The sequence below is a fragment of the Jaculus jaculus genome, chromosome X, assembly GCF_020740685.1.
Source record: "Jaculus jaculus isolate mJacJac1 chromosome X, mJacJac1.mat.Y.cur, whole genome shotgun sequence".
Lineage (NCBI taxonomy): Eukaryota > Metazoa > Chordata > Mammalia > Rodentia > Dipodidae > Jaculus > Jaculus jaculus.
The window spans coordinates 126,574,089-126,592,917 of NC_059125.1; the positions used below are offsets into that span (position 1 = coordinate 126,574,089).

General features: G+C 46.1%; 1 protein-coding gene across 4 annotated transcripts; it reads left to right on the forward strand.

Moving 5' to 3' along the window:
* Positions 1–2,112: 2,112 nt before the first annotated feature.
* On the forward strand, positions 2,113–16,778 carry Rab33a (RAB33A, member RAS oncogene family). Of its 4 annotated transcripts, XM_045140845.1 has the most exons (4): positions 2,113–2,370; positions 2,470–2,613; positions 2,973–3,270; positions 16,191–16,778. In XM_045140845.1, the coding sequence occupies exons 3-4, from the start codon at positions 3,013–3,015 to the stop codon at positions 16,644–16,646; spliced, it is 714 nt and encodes a 237-aa protein (XP_044996780.1). In that variant the 5' UTR covers positions 2,113–2,370; positions 2,470–2,613; positions 2,973–3,012; the 3' UTR covers positions 16,647–16,778. The 4 variants fall into 4 exon arrangements, with proteins under 4 accessions (XP_044996780.1, XP_044996782.1, XP_044996781.1 ...); XM_045140847.1 differs by lacking the exon at positions 2,470–2,613; XM_045140846.1 differs by lacking the exon at positions 2,113–2,370 and having other exon boundaries at positions 2,377–2,613.
* The last annotated feature ends 2,051 nt before the right edge of the window (positions 16,779–18,829 follow it).

Sequence of the window (18,829 nt, forward strand, 5' to 3'; positions counted from 1 at the left end):
CTTGAACTCACAGCACTCCTCCTATCTTGGCCTCCTAGGTACTGGGATTACAGGCGTGCACCACCAAGCCTGGCAATGCCTGATGGTGAGAGAGTGCACCAGGGCCTCTAGCTACTGTAAAGGAACTCCAGAGGCACGTGCCACCCTGTACATATGGCATTAAGTAGGGTCTTTAGGCTTTGCAGACAAGTGCCTTAAAACCGCTGAGCCATCTCTCCAGCCCAGAGCTTATATCTTTTCTTTTTTTTTTTTTTTTGGTTTTCTGAAGCAGGGACTCACTCTAGCCCAGGCTGACCTGGAATTCACTATGTAGTCTCAGGGTGGCCTCGAACTCACAGCAATCCTCCTACCTGTGCCTCCTGAGTGCTGGGATCAAAGGTGTGTGCCACCATACCCGGCAAGTTTATATCTTAATCTTGTGGAAATAGAATGCTTGTTTTCATATACTGTGAGAAGTTAGCACTTATTCTAGACATAAGTTAGCAAAATCTTTTTCCATTGTATGTAAATTATAAAGGGTGAGCCAAGTTATATCCCTCACCACCATATTTTTTCAAATAGGGTTTCACTGTAGCCCAGGCTAACCTGGAATTCACTATGTAGTCTCAGGGTGGCCTTGAACTCACAGTGATCCTCCTCCTACATCTGCCTCCCTATCCCTGGGATTAAAGGCATGTGCCACCATGCCCAGCTCACTATATAGTTTTTTTTTAGGGGGGGGTTGAGGTAGGGTTTCACTCTAGCCCAGGCTGATCTGGAATTCAGTATGTACTCCCACAGTGGCCTCGAACTTGTGGCGATCCTACTTCCTCTGCTTCCCAAGTGCTGGGATTAAAGGCATGCACCACCACACCTGGGTCTTCACCATATATGTGTGTATATATATATATATATATATATATATATATATATATATATATATATATTTTTTTTTTTTTTTTGAGATAGCATTTTACTGTAGTCCAGCTGGCCTTGAACTTGGTATGTAGCTGAAGCTGTCTTTAAACTTTTAAGCCTCTTGCCTCTAAATCCCCCAGGCTGCATGCATGCTAGGCAAGCACTATACCCCAAGCACAGCTACCGCCCCAGTCCCTGCCCCCCCCATTTTTAACATTTCTTTTATTTATTTATTTTTTATTTATTTAACATTTCTTTTTTGAGGTAGGGTTTTGCTCTAGCCCAGGATGACCTGGAATTCACTATATAGTCTCAGACTGTCCTTGAACTCATGATGATCCTCTTACCTCTGTCTCCCAAGTGCTGGGATTAAAGGCATGGGCTTTTTTTTTTTTTGAGAGAGAGAGAGAGAGAGAGAGAGAGAGAGAGAGAGAGAATAGGTGTACCAGGGTTTCTTGCCACTGTAAAGGAACTCCAGAAGCATGGGCCACCTTGTGCATCTGGCTTATGTAGATACTGGAGGAATTGAACCTGGGTCCTTAGGCTTCACAGACAAGCTCCTTAACTGCTAAATTATCTCTCCAGCCCAATAAATGGGTGATTTTATTGAATTCAACTTATACTTAAGGAAAGTTGATTTTAAACAAATTTTGAACGTGCAAGGCACTTTGCAAGATGGAATATAGGTCTTGACCAAGCGGTGTTATGATCAGTAAGCCTTGGAAAGCTGCCCTCTAAACACCATAAGAAAGTTGTGTTCATTTATCATCATCCAAGTATAATCTAGGCTTCTGGCAAATTAGACCCAACCACTTTGTTTTACATTTGGTTGCAGGAGGGGTGAAGATGCTCAACTCCCCTTGAAACTCCCGTCATTCTGATAGGATTTGTGGCTGTATAGAGGTCTTGGGAATTCCAGGCACCATGGGGTTTATGCCATGACCTAAGTCCCCTCATCGGGGCTTGTAATGCTTAGCCCTAGAAACAAAATTCATTTTGTTGCTGGAGCTACCACCACTAGATCCCCCTTCTCCTATCCTCCGCATGGCGCTCACCCGTGGCAGGCTTTTCCCATTGGCTAGCCAAACACAACCGACTGCGGCAGCCAATGGGAGCCGTTCTCCTGAACATTCAGAGGATGTGCGCTCGTGGTGTGATGAGGGGAGGTTGGTGCCTGGTACGCGCTCCCCCCCCCCCCCCCCGCCTCTGGGAAGTCTTTGACAGAAACAGTAACATCCCTACACATGTACAGCCGCGCCCCCGTCTCCCTCATTTCAGCTGCGCTCCCCACAACCCACGGCGTGTCTTGGTAGCGCCCTCCCCGGTTCCTTGGGCACCGAGAGTGCACCTGCTGACTCAATAAGACCGAACATCCCTTGATCCTAAGACTTGGGCGCCGGCGGAGTGGGAGTGGTGGCTGGGAGCTACGGAGGAGGCGCGGCACAGCCGTCGGCCGCTCTGGAGGTGAAAGAGGTATCTCTGGTCCCTACCCCACCCCCCGGATGGTGTGGCACCGAGGCCAAAGCGCTCCAGTGACACCTTGGGGGATACAGCTTTCTTTGTCCTCCCCAGCTGTGCTCACTGCCCACTGACCTTAGGCGCGCCGAGCAAGTGGGTCTGAGCATCCCGAATACCACAGCATAAATGGGGGCCAGGAGAAAGGAAGTCTATCCCGGATGATGTATACCACTTTGTCCACCCCTCTCCCCGTTCTCGGTAGGCTTCCTCCCTCCGGTGTGTCCCTGGGGTCCAGGCAGGGGAGGGTCTAAGCAAAGGCGCGGCACCGGCAAAGGTCCAACCCCGGAGCTCACAAATAGGCAGAAGGCTCGCGGCTTGCCTACACGCCCCCATTTCTCCTTTCCCTAGCTTTTGTATTGGTGCTACAGAGCTGCACAGAGGGGGTACTGGAGAAGGAGGAGGGGTGCCTGGGGTAAGAGGCACCCCATTCACGCGCGCGCGCTCACGTTGCTGGTGCACGCACACCCAGGCGGACACACACTCACCGACACGCACACACACGCACAAAGCTCGCTCGCCTTTGAGCGCACTAACGTGGCTGCTTTCTTTGTGTGAAGCCCTCGAGGGGGGTTGGGACCCCGGTCTGGTCCCAGGGAGATGGCGCAGCCCATCCTGGGCCATGGGAGCCTGCAGCCCGCCTCAGCCGCTGGCCTGGCATCTCTGGAGCTGGATTCATCGCTGGACCAATACGTGCAGATTCGCATCTTCAAAATCATCGTAATTGGGGACTCCAACGTGGGCAAAACCTGCCTGACCTTCCGCTTCTGTGGAGGTACCTTCCCAGACAAGACTGAGGCCACCATCGGTGTGGACTTCAGGGAGAAGACGGTGGAAATCGAGGGCGAGAAGATCAAGGTGATCCACGGGTTAGGTCGGGGAAGGGAGGGCCCTGGGAGGGGGCTTCGCCGGAGGTATAGCTTTAGTGGTTATAAATGTCCTGCCAGTTGCCAAGCTCAAGACCCTGGGCACCTCCTTACCTTTTCTGGCCTCTTTCAGTGAGTGGCTCCATCTCCATCTAACCCAGTTTTTCAGGAAAGCGGGAGTGGTTGCATTCTCACTTACCCTTTACCCCTTCCTGACAGCTCCTGCCAGGAAAAGCATGTTTGGTCTCATCCTTGACAGTAGGCAGCACCCCTGGGCAGAGGAAAGCACGAGGCATCCCTGCTCCTAGGCTGTGGGCTGGATCCCAAAGCACTTTACACATCTTGAGGTCTTTTCTGTCTCTTGAGTGCCAATAGGCTGCAAAAGCCATTTTGGCTAAACCCTGTGACATTAGCAGGGAGGGAAGGATGGGGATTCACTGAGAATGAAAGCTGATTTATTTGAAATTGCAGTTCAGAGTTAAGACCAGGGCTGAGTGTTGGAATGAGGGTGGAGTGGGGGAAGTGGTTACGGCCCTTTGAAAGACTGAGACAGAGTCAACTTGCTGATTTTTCATAATCAATAGAACTTGTTCTTTGGGAGAAATCCTCAGATGATAGCTTCTTTACTTGTGTGGAGGAACCTAATGAATGAACTGTCCATGACTCATGCTACTGGCATTGTCTTCAGAAGGCGTATTATAGAACTATAGAAGGACTTATATGAGAGCAAGAGAAGTGCCTCCTACCCCCATAGTTGAAGAAACAGGCTAGATACAAATAGTTCTGTGCAATTATCTGTGTTCCCCTTTAGTTCAGTAAAGGCAGAAACTCAGAAGGACAGGACTATGGGCAGGTGGTGGCTGTGGGAGTGGGGGGGTACCTAGCAAGGACAGATTTGTGTTTCATGGGAGGGGGCAGGATGGTGGGGAGAGAAGCTCCTAAAAGGCATAGAGAACAGTGGAGGCCAACTCTTCTACGTTCACAGTTGGCCTTTTCTTTAACCACTGAAACATCTCTGCAGCCCACAGTTGGTCTTTTCTTGAGCCTATAGTTGAACTCTACAGAGGGCCAAGGTGAAGGCAACCCTCTTGCTGGTCAAACAGCCAAAATGACCACAAGACCTCTCTTCTGAGTAAAGTGCAGAGAAGAACTGAGTAACTGGGGAGAGTGATGAAACACTCCAAATTGTGCAAGACTCCTTGATTATTAAAATGATTGCATTTGCCGGGCGGGGTGGCACATGCCTTTAATCCCAGCATTCGGGAGGCAGAGGTAGAAGGATTGCCGTGAGTTCGAGGCCACCCTGAGACTCCATAGTGAATTCCAGGTCAGCCTGGGCTAGAGTGAGACCCTACCTTGAAAAACAAAAGTAAAATAAAAAATACAAATAAAATAAAATAAGATGATTGCATTTTAAAATGGCTTCAGAAGCGGGCCACTACGTATCAGGAAGATAGGTCACTCAGTCCTGATAAGGGAGTGTCCCAGGTTCAGGGAGATAGAGCATTCCTTGAATTTATGATATATTTTTTTCTCCTTATACTTCTGGGGAGTTACTACCTATCACTTTAAAGTTAAAGTAGGTATCTACCCCTATCGTTTCTAAAGACACACTTATGTTTGAATGGGTTAGGGCTTCCTCTACTGTGCTTAATGAAAGGCTATAAAATTCTGGAACATCTTCAGGGCCACCCTGAGACTACATAGTGAATTCCAGGTCAGCCTGGACCAGAGTGAGACCCTACCTCGAAAAACAAAACAAAACAAAATTCTGGAACATGTAAAACATAACTTTTAATTTTTTTTATTTTTTTCTCAATTTTTATTAACATTTTCCATGACTATAAAATGTATCCCATGGTAATACCCTCTCCCCCCCCACTTTCCTCTTTGAAACTCCACTCTCCATCATATCCCCTCCCCCTCTCAATCAGTCTCTCTTTTATTTTGATTTCATGATCTTTTCCTCCTCTTATGATGGTCTTGTGTAGGTAGTGTCAGGCACTGTGAGGTCATGGATATCCAGGCCATTTTATGTCTGGAGGGAGCACATTGTACGGAGTCCTACCCTTCCTTTGGCTCTTACATTCTTTCCACCACCTCTTTTGCATTAGACCCTGAGCCTTGGAAGGTGTGATCGAGATGTCACTCAGTACTCCAGTCACTTCTTTCTAAGACATGACTTTTTATCCAAAGTAGAAATATATTAATAGATGCACTTATAAACTTTCAAAATCCTTAAAGATTAATGTTATCATTTGTTAAGAATCGAGTAGTATGAGTCAATTCCTGGACTTAAAGCAGGGAGAGAGAAATCCATGTGAAATTTGAATGTAAGAAAGAAAGAAGTGTTTGGGAATCTAGGAGAGGAGAGAGAGGGAAGAAGGAGGACAGAGGAGGGGAAGACATATAGAAGTAAGCAAAGGTAGGTAGAGTGGAGGAATTCACCACCCAGTCAGTGGCCTTAGGGAGATTTTTAAGCCACTCCTCCCCTTCTACCACCTCTGTATTTAGCCAAGCTGGGTTTCACAGTGTCTGCCAAAAAATCCCAGACTTTTTTTTCCAGAGGGCAGAGCCTGTGACAGTGTGACTCACTAGACACATAGCTCAGCACCACACCATGTCACGTGCAGATAAGTGCTTAATATGGGCTTTTGGGGGAAGATGATATTTGGAAGAGGACAAAGCCTTGTGACCCTGTTCAAGGAGTGCTCTGAGGGCAGAGTCTGCAGGAAATCTCTGTGGAGGCTGGGAACTGGGAGACAGTAAATCTTCCTCTTGCAAAGCTGCTGAAACATCAAGGCCAAAGCTGGCAGGTGAGAGACTAGCGTGTCTGTGGGAAATGGCAGAGCCCGGGAGCTAGCAGGTAATCAAGATAGAAGATTTTCCCAATGTTTGGACGACTTTCAAGAAACAAGGGCCAAAGCCTTGTTAGGAGGTGACTGCCAAAGACCATCCCCTTTCAGGAGAGAGAGAAAAGTTCGCTGTGACAGGCCAGGGTAGCCCTAGACCACAGCCAGCAATAGTAAGTTGTCAGCTTATAAAATAGATGCCCTGGCAGGAAAGGGGTAGAGAGCCCTTGGCCAGCTTTTCTCAGTGCCAGAGCAAGGAGTGAACTCTCCAGGGTGGCCCCCCTGTGTCCCAAGGTAGTACATATGACAACCGCTGCAGGGGATGGCCAGTTTGTTGTACTTGGAGCTACTCTTCATTATCAAGGCTATTTCTAGGGGACTGAGGCCTCACTGGTCTCTCCAATTACCATGCCCCTACCCATAACTCATCGTAACACTTACAATCCCTTGTTTCCTGGTTAGCATGAACTTAAAAAAAAAAAAAAACCTAAATGAATGGTAATAATTATCAGCAACAACAACAACATGTATTTATTTTTTTTAAGATTTATTTTTATTTATCTATTAGAGACAGAGAGAAAGAGAGAGAGAGAATGAGAATGGGCGCACCAGGGCCTCTAGCCACTGCAAACGAACTCCAGACACATGTGCCACCATGTACATCTATCTGGCTCACGTGGAACACAGAGAATTGAACCTGGGTCCTTAGGCTTCATAGGCATGTGCCTTAACTGCTAAGCCATCTTTCCAGCCCCAACATGTATTTATTGACTAAAACAAAGCCCAGAAGAGGCATTTCTGCCTCCTGAGTGCTGGGATTAAATGCATGTGCCACCACGCCCCGCAAGCATTGTTTCATTTGATACTCACATTAGGATTTTTATCATTGGCAGTTGACAGGGAGGCTGAGCTTGAGACAGATAAAATAGCTTGCCCACAGACACATGAATCTTTTTTTTTTTTTTCTGACGTAGGGTCTCACTCTAGCCCAGGCTGACCTGGAATTCACTATGGAGTCTCACGGTAGCCTCGAACTCATGGCAATCCTCCTACTTCTGCCTCCCTAGTGCTGGGATTAAAGGCGTGCGCCACCACACCTGGCACATGAATCTTTTTTTTTTTTTCAAATATTTATTTATTTTGAGAGGGAGAGGGAGAGGCAGACATAGAGAGAAAACGGGCATGACAGGGCCTCTAGCGGTTGCAAACTCCAGACGCATGTGCCACCTTGTGCATCTGGCTTACGTGGGTACTGGAGAATTGGACCTAGGTCCTTTGGCTTTGCAGGCGAGCACCCTAACCACTAGTGCCTGTCTCCAGCCCCACATGAATCTTATGACTGGAGCCCAAGCATTTCACCATCTCTCAGTTCATCCTTCCTTGTAACAGTCAGGGTTTCAACCCAGATCCAGAGCCCATGTTCTTTAGCTTGCATTATACTTTAGGGGGCAATCCAGCCCTCTAGACTGGACGTAGTACTCTACCAGGCGGTGGGTCTTGCTGCATCTTCTAGGCCAGAGATGGATGTCTATAGTCCAAGGACCCAGGAGCCTTTAAATATCCTCCTTCAGGGTTGTAGTATACAGTTCAGTAGTAGTTCTGGGATCCATTCTCAGCACAACTATCTAAATAATATAATAGATAAAATTTAAAGAAAAAAGAAAGTCTCTTTCACCTGTACCCAGACACTGAACTGCGTACTAGGAGTTTACTTTTAGCACCTTGGCTGTCTTACCTTGCACATGAGAATCACAGAATGTTCAGAGATAGCAGAGACCTTAGAGATTCTCTAATCCACCATCCCCATTGTACAGGTAGGAAACTGGGTCTAGAGAAGGAAAGTGTCTTGCTCAAGATCATACAAGACTAGACCTACAACTAAGGTCTACTAAATCCTTTTCCAGTGCTCTTTCTGGCCTTCACACTGACAGGCTTTGTAGAGTACATCAATCTCTCATTCATTCATCCAGCAGGCTATCTATGACAGCAACATGGAGGGATATCATATGGGAAAGATGCCAGGTTTTGTTTGTTTATTTATTTGAGAGTGACAGACAGAGAAAGAGGGAGAGAGGGAGAGAGAGGGAGAGGGAGAGAGAGAATGGGAGCGCCAGGGCCTCCAGCCACTGCCAACAAACTCCAGATGCGTGCGCCCCCTTGTGCATCTGGCTAACGAGGGTCCTAGGGAATTGAGCCTCGAACTGGGGTCCTTAAGCTTCACAAGCAAGCCCTTAACCACTAAGCCATCTCTCCAGGTAAGATGCCAGCTTTTTTTTTTGTGGTCAATCTAGGTGGCTTCCCCCAACCCTCAAAGGAAGATTGAAGTCGCTGCTTCACTTAATAACCATAATGCATTATGTGTTTGTTACCTACATGTTTAGCTAAACTATATGAAGTCTACCTCAGTCTAACAGCGTTAGAAAACGATGAGTAGGACTAAGGTAGTAGAGAAGAGACTTGGGAACAAATTTTGGGGCCATTCTTGTGAAATTGTCAAGGAAGCAGCCTTCCTATGGAGCTTGGTTCTCCTATAGGCAGAGCACCCCCTCTGACCCAGCCTTTGGGACCAGGTAAATTGCAGGGCAGCCGTCACTGTGGGCAGGCATGGCCCACACTATGGATTTCTGACCTGCTGCTTATCACCAGGGCAAAGCCCCTTTCTGGGTTATATTGCTGAGTGGATGAAGACTGAGCTCACAAACTGCCTGCAGTCACAATGACATCATGACTTCCATAGGACTTCTAAGCTTCCATTTTCTGCCAGTGAGCTTAATGGTTAATTATCCATCAATGTTTGTCTCCTTTGTCCCCGACCCCCCCGCCCCCATCTGTGTTCATCCTCCTGTGCCATTCTGTGTCAGCTTTGTGTGATCATCTGAGACATAGATGCGCAGCTAGTTGGAAAAAGATCCAAACTTTCCCTATCATCCACTAGGGTATTCCCCTAACATTGCAGATGTATTTATCTCCCTTTTGTGTACCTCTGCCCTCTCCCCACCCCCAACTGGCCTCCAGCAAAAGGACGTTCATGCCTTATCTATAGAAAAATTCCAGATATGTTCCCTAGAGAAAAGGGATACCCAGACCAGTTAAGAGCACACACATGGAATGGCGGGCTTGCTGAAGCTTGGTCGGGCAGACATAGGCCCATGAAAATGGTTAAAAGGCTCTATTTCTCTGTGACAGCTCCCTATACTGTGCCACGTAACCCTCTTCCAGCACCCCATCAATTTGGGCCTGCCCCCCAGCCACCCAGGGCATGTTGACACACCCCTCCCTCTGGCTCTCCCTTGCAGACTGCCCTTGCCTTGGCTTTGTTTCAACTTCCGGAGCCAAGCTTTCCAGGGTAAGAACCAGTGGATCCAAGGCAATGCTAACGGAAAAGGGCTGATGGGCTCTCTGAGACAATAACAACTAATATTTGCAGAGCACTTTACACTTGGCCAAGTCTCCCTCTCATGGGCTATTTCATCAGATCATCCTGACAATCACAGGGAGGCCCATGGCATCCCACTACAGAGCTGAGGAAAGTGAAACTCCTGGAAGAAATAAATGTCTAGTCATTTACTCTGCCACTAAGGGGGAGCCAGAGTGCTGCCTTTGCAATCAGTCTGTTCTCCGTGTAGAATTAGCGATGGGGTCAGTCCAGGGAGGAAGAGAGAGTATATACAGTTAAATCCAAGCAACTAAAGATCAATACTTAGGAAAAAACAACAACCATCTGTCTCATGCACATGTACAGACTTTGTTTCATGTCATTATTCCCTAAACAATCCAAGTATTTGTGTAGCATTTGCATTGAATTAGATATTATAAATGATCTAGAGATGACTTAGAGCATCTAGGAGGCAGTGTGGGGGATTATATTTAAACAGCGCATCGTTTTATGTGCAGGACTCGGGAGCGTCTGTGATTTTTTGGCATGGTGGCGGTTCTGGAACCAGTTCTTCACTGGTACTGAGGGACGGCTGTCAGGCAGTGTCATGTACACAACAAGGAGTTCTAATGCTCACAGCGTCCCTACACGATTGTGCTTGCTGTTTTCATTTTCCAGATGAGGATTCCAGATAGAGGAAGCAACTTGCCTAAGGACAGATACCTAACAAGCACACGGTCTGAGCAGAGATGTGCATTCCAGCTGACTGGCCTTATGCAGAAAAAAAGGAGGACCTGGAGCGTGTGCATGCGTGACTAAGGGGCAGATATCAGCCCTGACCACTGGGAAAGGAGAGAAGGGGAGAAGAAGCAGGTTTCACTCTTTGGCAGAGGCTAGGGAGTTGTGAGGAACACTGAAACCCCAAAACACGAAGAGATTGTTCCATGTGTCCAGTGAACCTGACTTATGCCTCTCCCTTTCAGAGGGCTTAGAGACCGTGCCTCTGGTTCTTCTGCTTTGTTTTGATTTTTTTTTTTTTTACAGTCTGCTTCAAGGCTCTTGGCTCACCACAGTACTTATATAGAGGGCCTATAAAAGAGCTACAATGGGAACAGTACCTACCATTGAAATTCTAAGCCGCCAAATTAAAGGCATTAGGTTTTCTCTCCTTTTGGTGTTTTTTTTGTTGTTGTTTTGTTTTGTTTTGTTTTTCGAGGTAGGGTCTCACTCTAGCCCAGGCTAAGTAATAAGCATGTAATCTTAGGGTGGCCTCGAACTCACGGCGATCCTCCTACCTCTGCCTCCCAAACGCTGGAATTAAAGGCATGTGCCACCACACAAGGTTTTCTGCACAGTGTTGCAAGGAGGCACAGAAGGTCTCCAAGAGAGAGGCCTTCCACACAATTCCAGCAACTTGGGTGGTATACACAATTACGAAGCCAAAGAAAACCAAATAGCCAACCTTACTGGTCTCAAACACCTCCCACACTCCCATTCCCAACCCTGTTCCTGCAGGTATTTTTAGAGTCTTGAGCTCATGGTGTTAAAGCATCTGCCACATGCCTGAGGGCTGATGGGGGATTCAGCTTTACTGGGAGGCAAGAGTTGAGACTACTGGAGAGTGGGGGAGGGAAGCGGCGATCAGGAGCCAAGTGATAATGATATTCCTGGACTAGGACTGCTTTCTTCCCACTGAGCTCCATTCCTCTCTCTGCCATCCTCACTGTCTTCCTGTCCACAGCACCAGAGAGGTGGGAGGAATGAAAATAATTTTTGTCTGTGCTTGCAGAAACAAACAACTTTTGAGGATTTATGTGGTTTTTTTTGCATATAACCAAATTCAGATGCTGTCTCTGAAATGGCTTGGGCAGATACCTAGGTTATTAGACTGCTTGTAGTTTTTTTTTTGTTGTTGTTGTTATTTATTTATTTATTTATTTATTTGGTTTGAGTCAAGGTCTCACTGTAGCCCAGGCTGATTTAGAATTCACTCTGTACCCCAGACTGCCCTTGAACTTATGGCAATTTTCCAACCTCAGCCTACTGAATGCTGGGATTAAAAGTATGTGCTACTGGGGCTGGAGAGATGGCTTAGCGGTTAAGGCACTTGCTTGCAAAGCATAACAATGCATGTTCCAATCTCTAGGTACCACGTATCGAGATGCAGTGACGCAAGCGAGCGCACAATGCCCCACATGCACCACAAGGGGGCGCACACATCTGGAATTCATTCTCTGGCTGAAAGGCCGTGGTGCACCGACCCCCACCCCCACTCCCGCCCCTGGGCCTCTGTCTCTCTCTCAAAAAAAAAAAAAAAATATATATATATATATATATTACAAAGTACATGCCACCATGCAGTTTTATTGGCTCAGGCCACTACTGTTGATGATGATTATGATGATAGAGACCACTTCAATATGCAATCCAATGCCAAAAAAAGGACTGCTTTCAGTTTAGCTGGCAAAGGGCCCCAAACACTAATGAATCAGAGAACACACAAATACAGTCTAAATGATGGGATACAGATTCAAAGTGCAATAGGAATTCCCAAGAAAATTTTTTTTTAATTTTTTTTTGTTCATTTTTTTATTTATTTGAGAGTGACAGAGAGAGAGAGAAAGAGAGAGAGAGAGAGAGATTGAGAACGGGCGCACCAGGGCTTCCAGCCACTGCAAACGAACTCCAGATGCGTGCGCCCCCTTGTGCATCTGGCTAACGTGGGTCCTGGGGAACCGAGCCTCGAACCGGGGTCCTTAGGCTTCACAGGAAGCGCTTAACCACTAAGCCATCTCTCCAGCCCCCCCCTTTTTTTGAGGTACGGTCTCACTCTGGCTGACCTGGAATTCACTATGTAGTCTCAGGGTGGCCTCAAACTCATAAACTCACTACCTCTGCCTCCCCAGTGCTGGGACTAAAGGCGTGCGCCACCAACACTTGGCTAAGAAAAGAGACTTTAAGAGAAGCTGGACGAGATTGAGGACAGGTGTATGGAACATGTACCCTGGGAAGACAAACATTTCTATTCACTCCAGACAGGGCTCAGATAACAGACCAAAGCACAATTATACCAAAGTCCAACTTGATGAACCACTGAGTTTAACGGGGTTCCAGAGCATGGTGAGGGGTTTCTTACAGGAGTATGAATGAATAAAAAAGAGTATGAATGACTCAATGGCAGTTGCATGACTGAAAAGCCCACAGCATAGGTGAGAGCTCAGGGAAGTCACATCTTCAGAACTCACTGCATGAGTTGAAGGTGGCTTGGCTGTTTGCAAAGTCTCTTCCCCAGAAGTTGTTTGCTGCTTCTATAAACTTGGGGAGGGGTTCCTGTGACTTTTTTTGTGTGTACCCCAGGCTGGCCTCAAACTCCTGATCCTCCTGCCTCTGCCTCTTTAGCAACATCCTACTGGCATGCACCACCACAACTGGCTCCTTGTGACATTTTAAGTTTTAGCTGTCCCAGACTTGTTGACCCCCTGAGTTTCCTGAGCATCACTCCCCTCCCTTCAGGAGGGAAGGCTTCAATTAGGAGAAAATTGCTATAGAACAGATCTGGGGAGAGGGTTCATTGGTTAAGAGGGGCATGGAACTTAAGCACGAAGGCCTTGCAGGCAGAGATTGCTAAATTCTGATGCAGGATTTTGGTGTTCAGGAAAGTCCCCCAAGTTTATGAACCCCAATTTTGGGTCCTGTACTACCTTTAACAAAGAATTGATAAAGACAGCCGGGCGTGGTGGCACAGGCCTTTAATCCCAGCTCTTGGGAGGCAAAGGTAGGAGGATCTCTGTGAGTTCGAGGCCACCCTGAGACCACATAATGAACTCCAGGTCAGCCTGGGCTAGAGCGAAGCCCTATCTCAAAAAAAAAAAAAAAAAAAAAAAAAACCCAACAAACAACCAACAAAAAAAGAATTGACAAACACAGACTCAAGAAGGATAAATTATGAATTATCAAGTCTATTTAAGGAAGCTAGGCATGGTGGCGCACACCTTTAATCTCAGCACTTGGGAGGCAGAAGTAGGAGGATCACTGTGAGTTCGAGGCCACCCTGAGACTACATAATGAATTTCAGGTCAGCCTGAACTAGAGTGAGACCCTACCTCGAAACCGCCCCCCCCAAAAAAAAAGAAAAGAAAAATAAACAAGTTTATTTAAGGAGAAATCACAAACTGTGGGGAAATTAGGATCTTGGAAGAAGGCTAGAGCAGAGTCATAAACACGTAGGAAGTAGGAAATGGGCAACCACAGGAAAAACGCTCCATAGTTCACAAGGTTTATTTAAGAAAAATTGAGGTTTCTAGGGAAAGACTGGAGTAGAGCCAAGCACAAAGAATATAGTTTATAAAGCTCATTTTATAATCTGGGTGTGGTGGCTCACGCCTTTAATCCCAGCACTTGGGAAGCAGAGGTAGGAGGATTGCTGTGAGTTTGAGGCCACCCTGGGACTACAGAGTGAATTCTAGGTCAGCCTGGGCTAGAGAGAAACCAAAAAAGTTATTTAAGAGAAATTATTGTTTTTAAGGAAGGACTGGAGTAGAGCCACAAGCATGTGGGAGATATAACTCAGGTGCATATATAGGGAGATTTAAAAAAAAAACAATTATAACATCTGCCTTGTTGAGGGCAAACAGTGGGAGCTTAAGAATAGTGAAGAGAAAATATGAAATCAAAGACCAAGGAATTCAGATGAGAAATGAGTAGTAAAGAGAGTTATACCCATGGCTACCCCTAGTTTAGAGAAGTTACACAGGTACCAGGCCTAGAGTTAGAGAAGGCATCAACATGGTAGATCTGGAGTGTAAGGGAAATACACATGTGGTAGATTTAGAGACCAAAGGAAAATCACACGTGTTATTAAAGTGAGAAGTTACCTCAAGTTATAAAACAGAGGCAAGCAGAGAATTATTCCAATGAAGAAAAGTATTAAGTATTAAGCCTTCCCTCCACCCAGAAGCCAGACTCATGTGTATACAAACAGCATCGGGTAAGGCTAGAATAATTAGAATTAGAGTGAAACCCTGCCTTGAAAAACCAAAAAAGGGGGGTGGGTGGGAGGGAGGCTTGAGATATGGCTTAGTGGTTAAGGCACTTGCCTACAAAGCCTAACCTGAGTTTGAGTCCCCAGTATCCTTGTAAAGCCAGATGCACAAAGTGGCACGTGCATCTGGAGCTCCATTTTCAGTGGCTAGCAGCCCTGGCATGCCCACTTCTTTCCCTTGCTCTTTGACAGGTGTGGTGTTTCACCTCTTTAATCCCAGCATTCAGGAGGCAGAGGTAGGAGGATTCCTGTGAGTTCGAGGCCAGCGTGAGATTATATAATAAATTCCAAGGCAGCCTGGGCTGGAAAAAGACACTACCTTGAAAAACCAAAAAGAAAAAAGAAAGAAAGCTGGATATGACCATGAGTGTCTGCAATCCCAGTGTGAGGGATGGAGACCAGAGAATCACTCAGGCTCGCTGATCATCAGCTGCTCCTAGTTGACCTCAACCCAAGGAAATATGTAGATGAGCAGTAAGAATCCACCAGATGTTCTCTCCTGGCTTTGGCATGAATGCTTATGGGGTATATGCATCTGAACACACATACATATAACACACACATAAAAACACTCCAAGCAGATTACTTTTTTATTTTATTTTATTTTTTTATTTATTTTTTTTTTATTTGAGAGCGACAGACACAGAGAGAAAGACAGATAGAGGGAGAGAGAGAATGGGCGCGCCAGGGCTTCCAGCCTCTGCAAACGAACTCCAGACGCGTGCGCCCCCTCGTGCATCTGGCTAACGTGGGACCTGGGGAACTGAGCCTCGATCCGGGGTCCTTAGGTTTCACAGGCAAGCGCTTAACCACTAAGCCATCTCTCCAGCCCAAGCAGATTACTTTTGAAGTGCCTACTAAAGATCTTAGAGGATGATGAAGAGGAGCCAACAACTGACGAAAAGAATGATGACTCTGGAGCCCTATAAGGTCTTCACTCAGCAAAGATTGTGTGTGTGTGTGTGTGTGTGTGTGTGTGTGTGTGTGTGCGCGCGCGCACGCATGCACGCACATGCATGTGCAATTTTGGGGAGGTTCTAAGTAGGACCTTGCTCTTTCCCAGGCTGACTTGGAATTCACTATGTAGTCTCAGGGTGATCTCTGCTTCCTGAAGGTTGGGGCTAAAGGCGTGCACCACCATGCCCAGTTTGAAAACTTTCTTCTCCTCCTCCTCCTTCTTCTTCCTCTTCTTTTGAGGTCGGGTTGTACTCTAGTCCAGGCTGACCTGGAATTCACTATGTAGTCTCAGGGTGGCCTTGAACTCACAGTGATTCTCCTACCTCTGCTTCCCAAGTGCTGAGATTAAAGGCATGAGCCATTTTACCCAGTGTAATCTCATTTTAAATATTTTATTATTAATTAATTTATTTATTTGAAAGGAATGGGGGAGGAGAGAGAGAGAATGGGTGCACCAGGTAATCCAGCCACTGCAAACGAACTTCAGATGCATGTGTCACTTTGTGTATTTGACTTACGTGGGTCCTGGGGAATAGAACCTCGGTCCTTTGGCTTTGCAAGCATATGCCCTAACCACAAACCATCTCTCCAGCCCTATAATCTCGTTTTATAGTGCTACAGAACCATTTTTTCTCTTGTTTGTTCCAGTTTCCTTTTCTGACACCGCATATGGGTTTTTATTACAGGTTCAGGTGTGGGACACAGCAGGTCAGGAGCGCTTCCGCAAAAGTATGGTCGAGCATTACTACCGCAATGTACATGCAGTTGTATTTGTCTATGATGTCACCAAGATGACATCCTTCACCAACCTAAAAATGTGGATCCAGGAATGCAATGGGCATGCTGTGCCCCCACTAGTCCCAAAGGTGCTTGTGGGTAACAAGTGTGACTTGAGGGAACAAATCCAGGTACCCTCCAACTTAGCCCTGAAATTTGCTGATGCCCACAACATGCTCTTGTTTGAGACATCAGCCAAGGACCCCAAGGAGAGCCAGAACGTGGAGTCAATTTTCATGTGCCTGGCTTGCCGATTGAAGGCCCAGAAATCTCTGCTGTATCGTGATACTGAGAGGCAGCAAGGCAAGGTGCAGAAACTGGAGTTCCCACAGGAAGGCAACAGTAAAGCTTCCTGTCCTTGTTGAAGCCAAGAGGAGTAAATATAAGACAAACTATTACTGGAATTTTTTTCTTTCCCTTGTTTTCCGTGCCTGCATAATGCTGACACCTGCTTGCTTCCATACAAATTGATATCAAAATAAAATTTGTATAGATTATCACATGGCTTTATGTCTTGTTTACCTCTAAGAAGACTATTGTTTTCGATTGCAGTACTGGGGGTGGATCTAGGGCCTTGCACATGCTCAGCAAGGGCTCTATCACTGAGCCACAGCCCCAGACCCAAGAAGACATTTCTGGTTGTCATGAGTGGAAAAGGCAGCTTGTCCTACTGGGATCATACACCCACATCAATACACACTCCCCACTTGCCTTTTATGCTCCCTGAAATTCTCAGCATTTAAGTTACTTCTTCAGGACTATTTCATTCTTTCATTCATCTGTGGGCAGAAATACTTAATGGAGACAGCACATAGACCAAATAGGTTTTTCTTTTTCTTTTTTTTTAATACTTTAAAAATAATTAATTAATTAATGTATTTATTTGAGAGAGGGAAAGAGGCAGATAGATAGGTAGGTAGGTAGTGAGGTAGGTAGGTAGATAGAGAGAGAGAGAGAGAGAGAGAGAGAGAGAGAGAGAGAGAGAGACAGACAGACAGACTCACTCCAGAAACATGCACCACCCTGTGCATCCAGCTTATGTGAGTACTGAGGCATTGAACCTGAGTGTGTAGGCTTTGCAGGCAAATGCCTTAATCACTGAACTCTTGAACTCACAGTGAATCATCGTACTGAGTGCTGGGACTAAAGCTATGCACCACCATGCCTGACTAGATACATTTTTCTAGAGAGACAATGCAGAAGGTAGGATAAAGGACACTTTTTCAAAAAAAAAAAAAAAACTGAGAGCCAGGCTTAGTGGGGCACTCCTTTAATCCCAGAATGTGAGAGGGAGAGGTAGGAGGATCATTGTGAGTTCGAGACCACCCTGAGACTACATAGTGAATTACAGGTCAGCCTGGGCTAGAGCAAGACCCTACCTCGAAAAAACAACAACAAAAACCCCCTAAGGTTGAGTTTCAGAACAATGTACACGTTGAATTTAACTAGAAACAAGAATTAGGCAACATCAAGCACAAGATTATGCTGATAGAATATAGAACATTATGTACTAAGCATCAGGGAGTGCTCACAGAAAAATAATCAGATTTACTTTGTATGTTGAATAAAGTATAACATTTAGATTGGTAAAGAGGAGAGAACTAGACAAAAGTAGGGAGGGAGGAATGACCTTGGCAGTTGGATAAGAAGACAACTAGGAATTTGGTCCAAGGGAAGCTAAGGTTGGGAGGGCTTTCCTATCAAGCAGAACACTTTGTACTTGACCTGTGGGCCAGCACAAGCTTTGAGTGGTTCTCCAGCAGGAAAGTCCTGTACTGATTTCCTATATATCCAGCTCTATTGATGTGAAAGCCCCCCTTCCAGTTGTTCAAATGGAAAATGGCTAGGAAAGGTATATATATATATATATATATATATATATATATATATATATATATATATATATATATATAATAGCCAAGGAGATGGCTTTGTTTGAGTGTGCTTTGGGGGAGATGTTTTGCTGGAATCCTAGAGAGGATCTGGGATGACAGCTCCTGAGTTCTTTCCTCTATTCGGCCTATGCACCTCTACTCCCAAATGGCAACATGTATCACACTCAAGAAAGGCCTGACTCCCCGCCACAGCCTTCTGCCATCTCTGTCTGGCCTCAGATTCAGTGCACCTGTCAGTCTGCTTCTCCTCTCCTGGCTTCCGCCTAGATCCCAATCTTTGGAACCTACTTAGTATTCCAGTTAGAGCTGGTTTTCTTGTCAGCTGTCACTACCCAATGTCCTGTCCCTGAATCTCACTAAGGGGTCTTGGATTCTGCTGTTTACTGATGTGCTAACTGATGAAATCCTGGTTACTATGCTCCTTCCAGAGGGAATATACCAAGACCCTGTATCAGACTCTGGGTGCTGCCTCCTTACCCAGGATATGAACTGCTACCATGGCTCTCTTGGGCTCCTGTAAGCTAGTTGTGGTGACTATCCTAACAGGTGCTTTTCAATCTGGTCCCTCTTGGTCAAGGCTTCTTTTTGCTGTCAAAGGGCCTAGATGACATACAAAATACTGCCATCAGGATTGCCTCTTTTTAGAGCTCTGA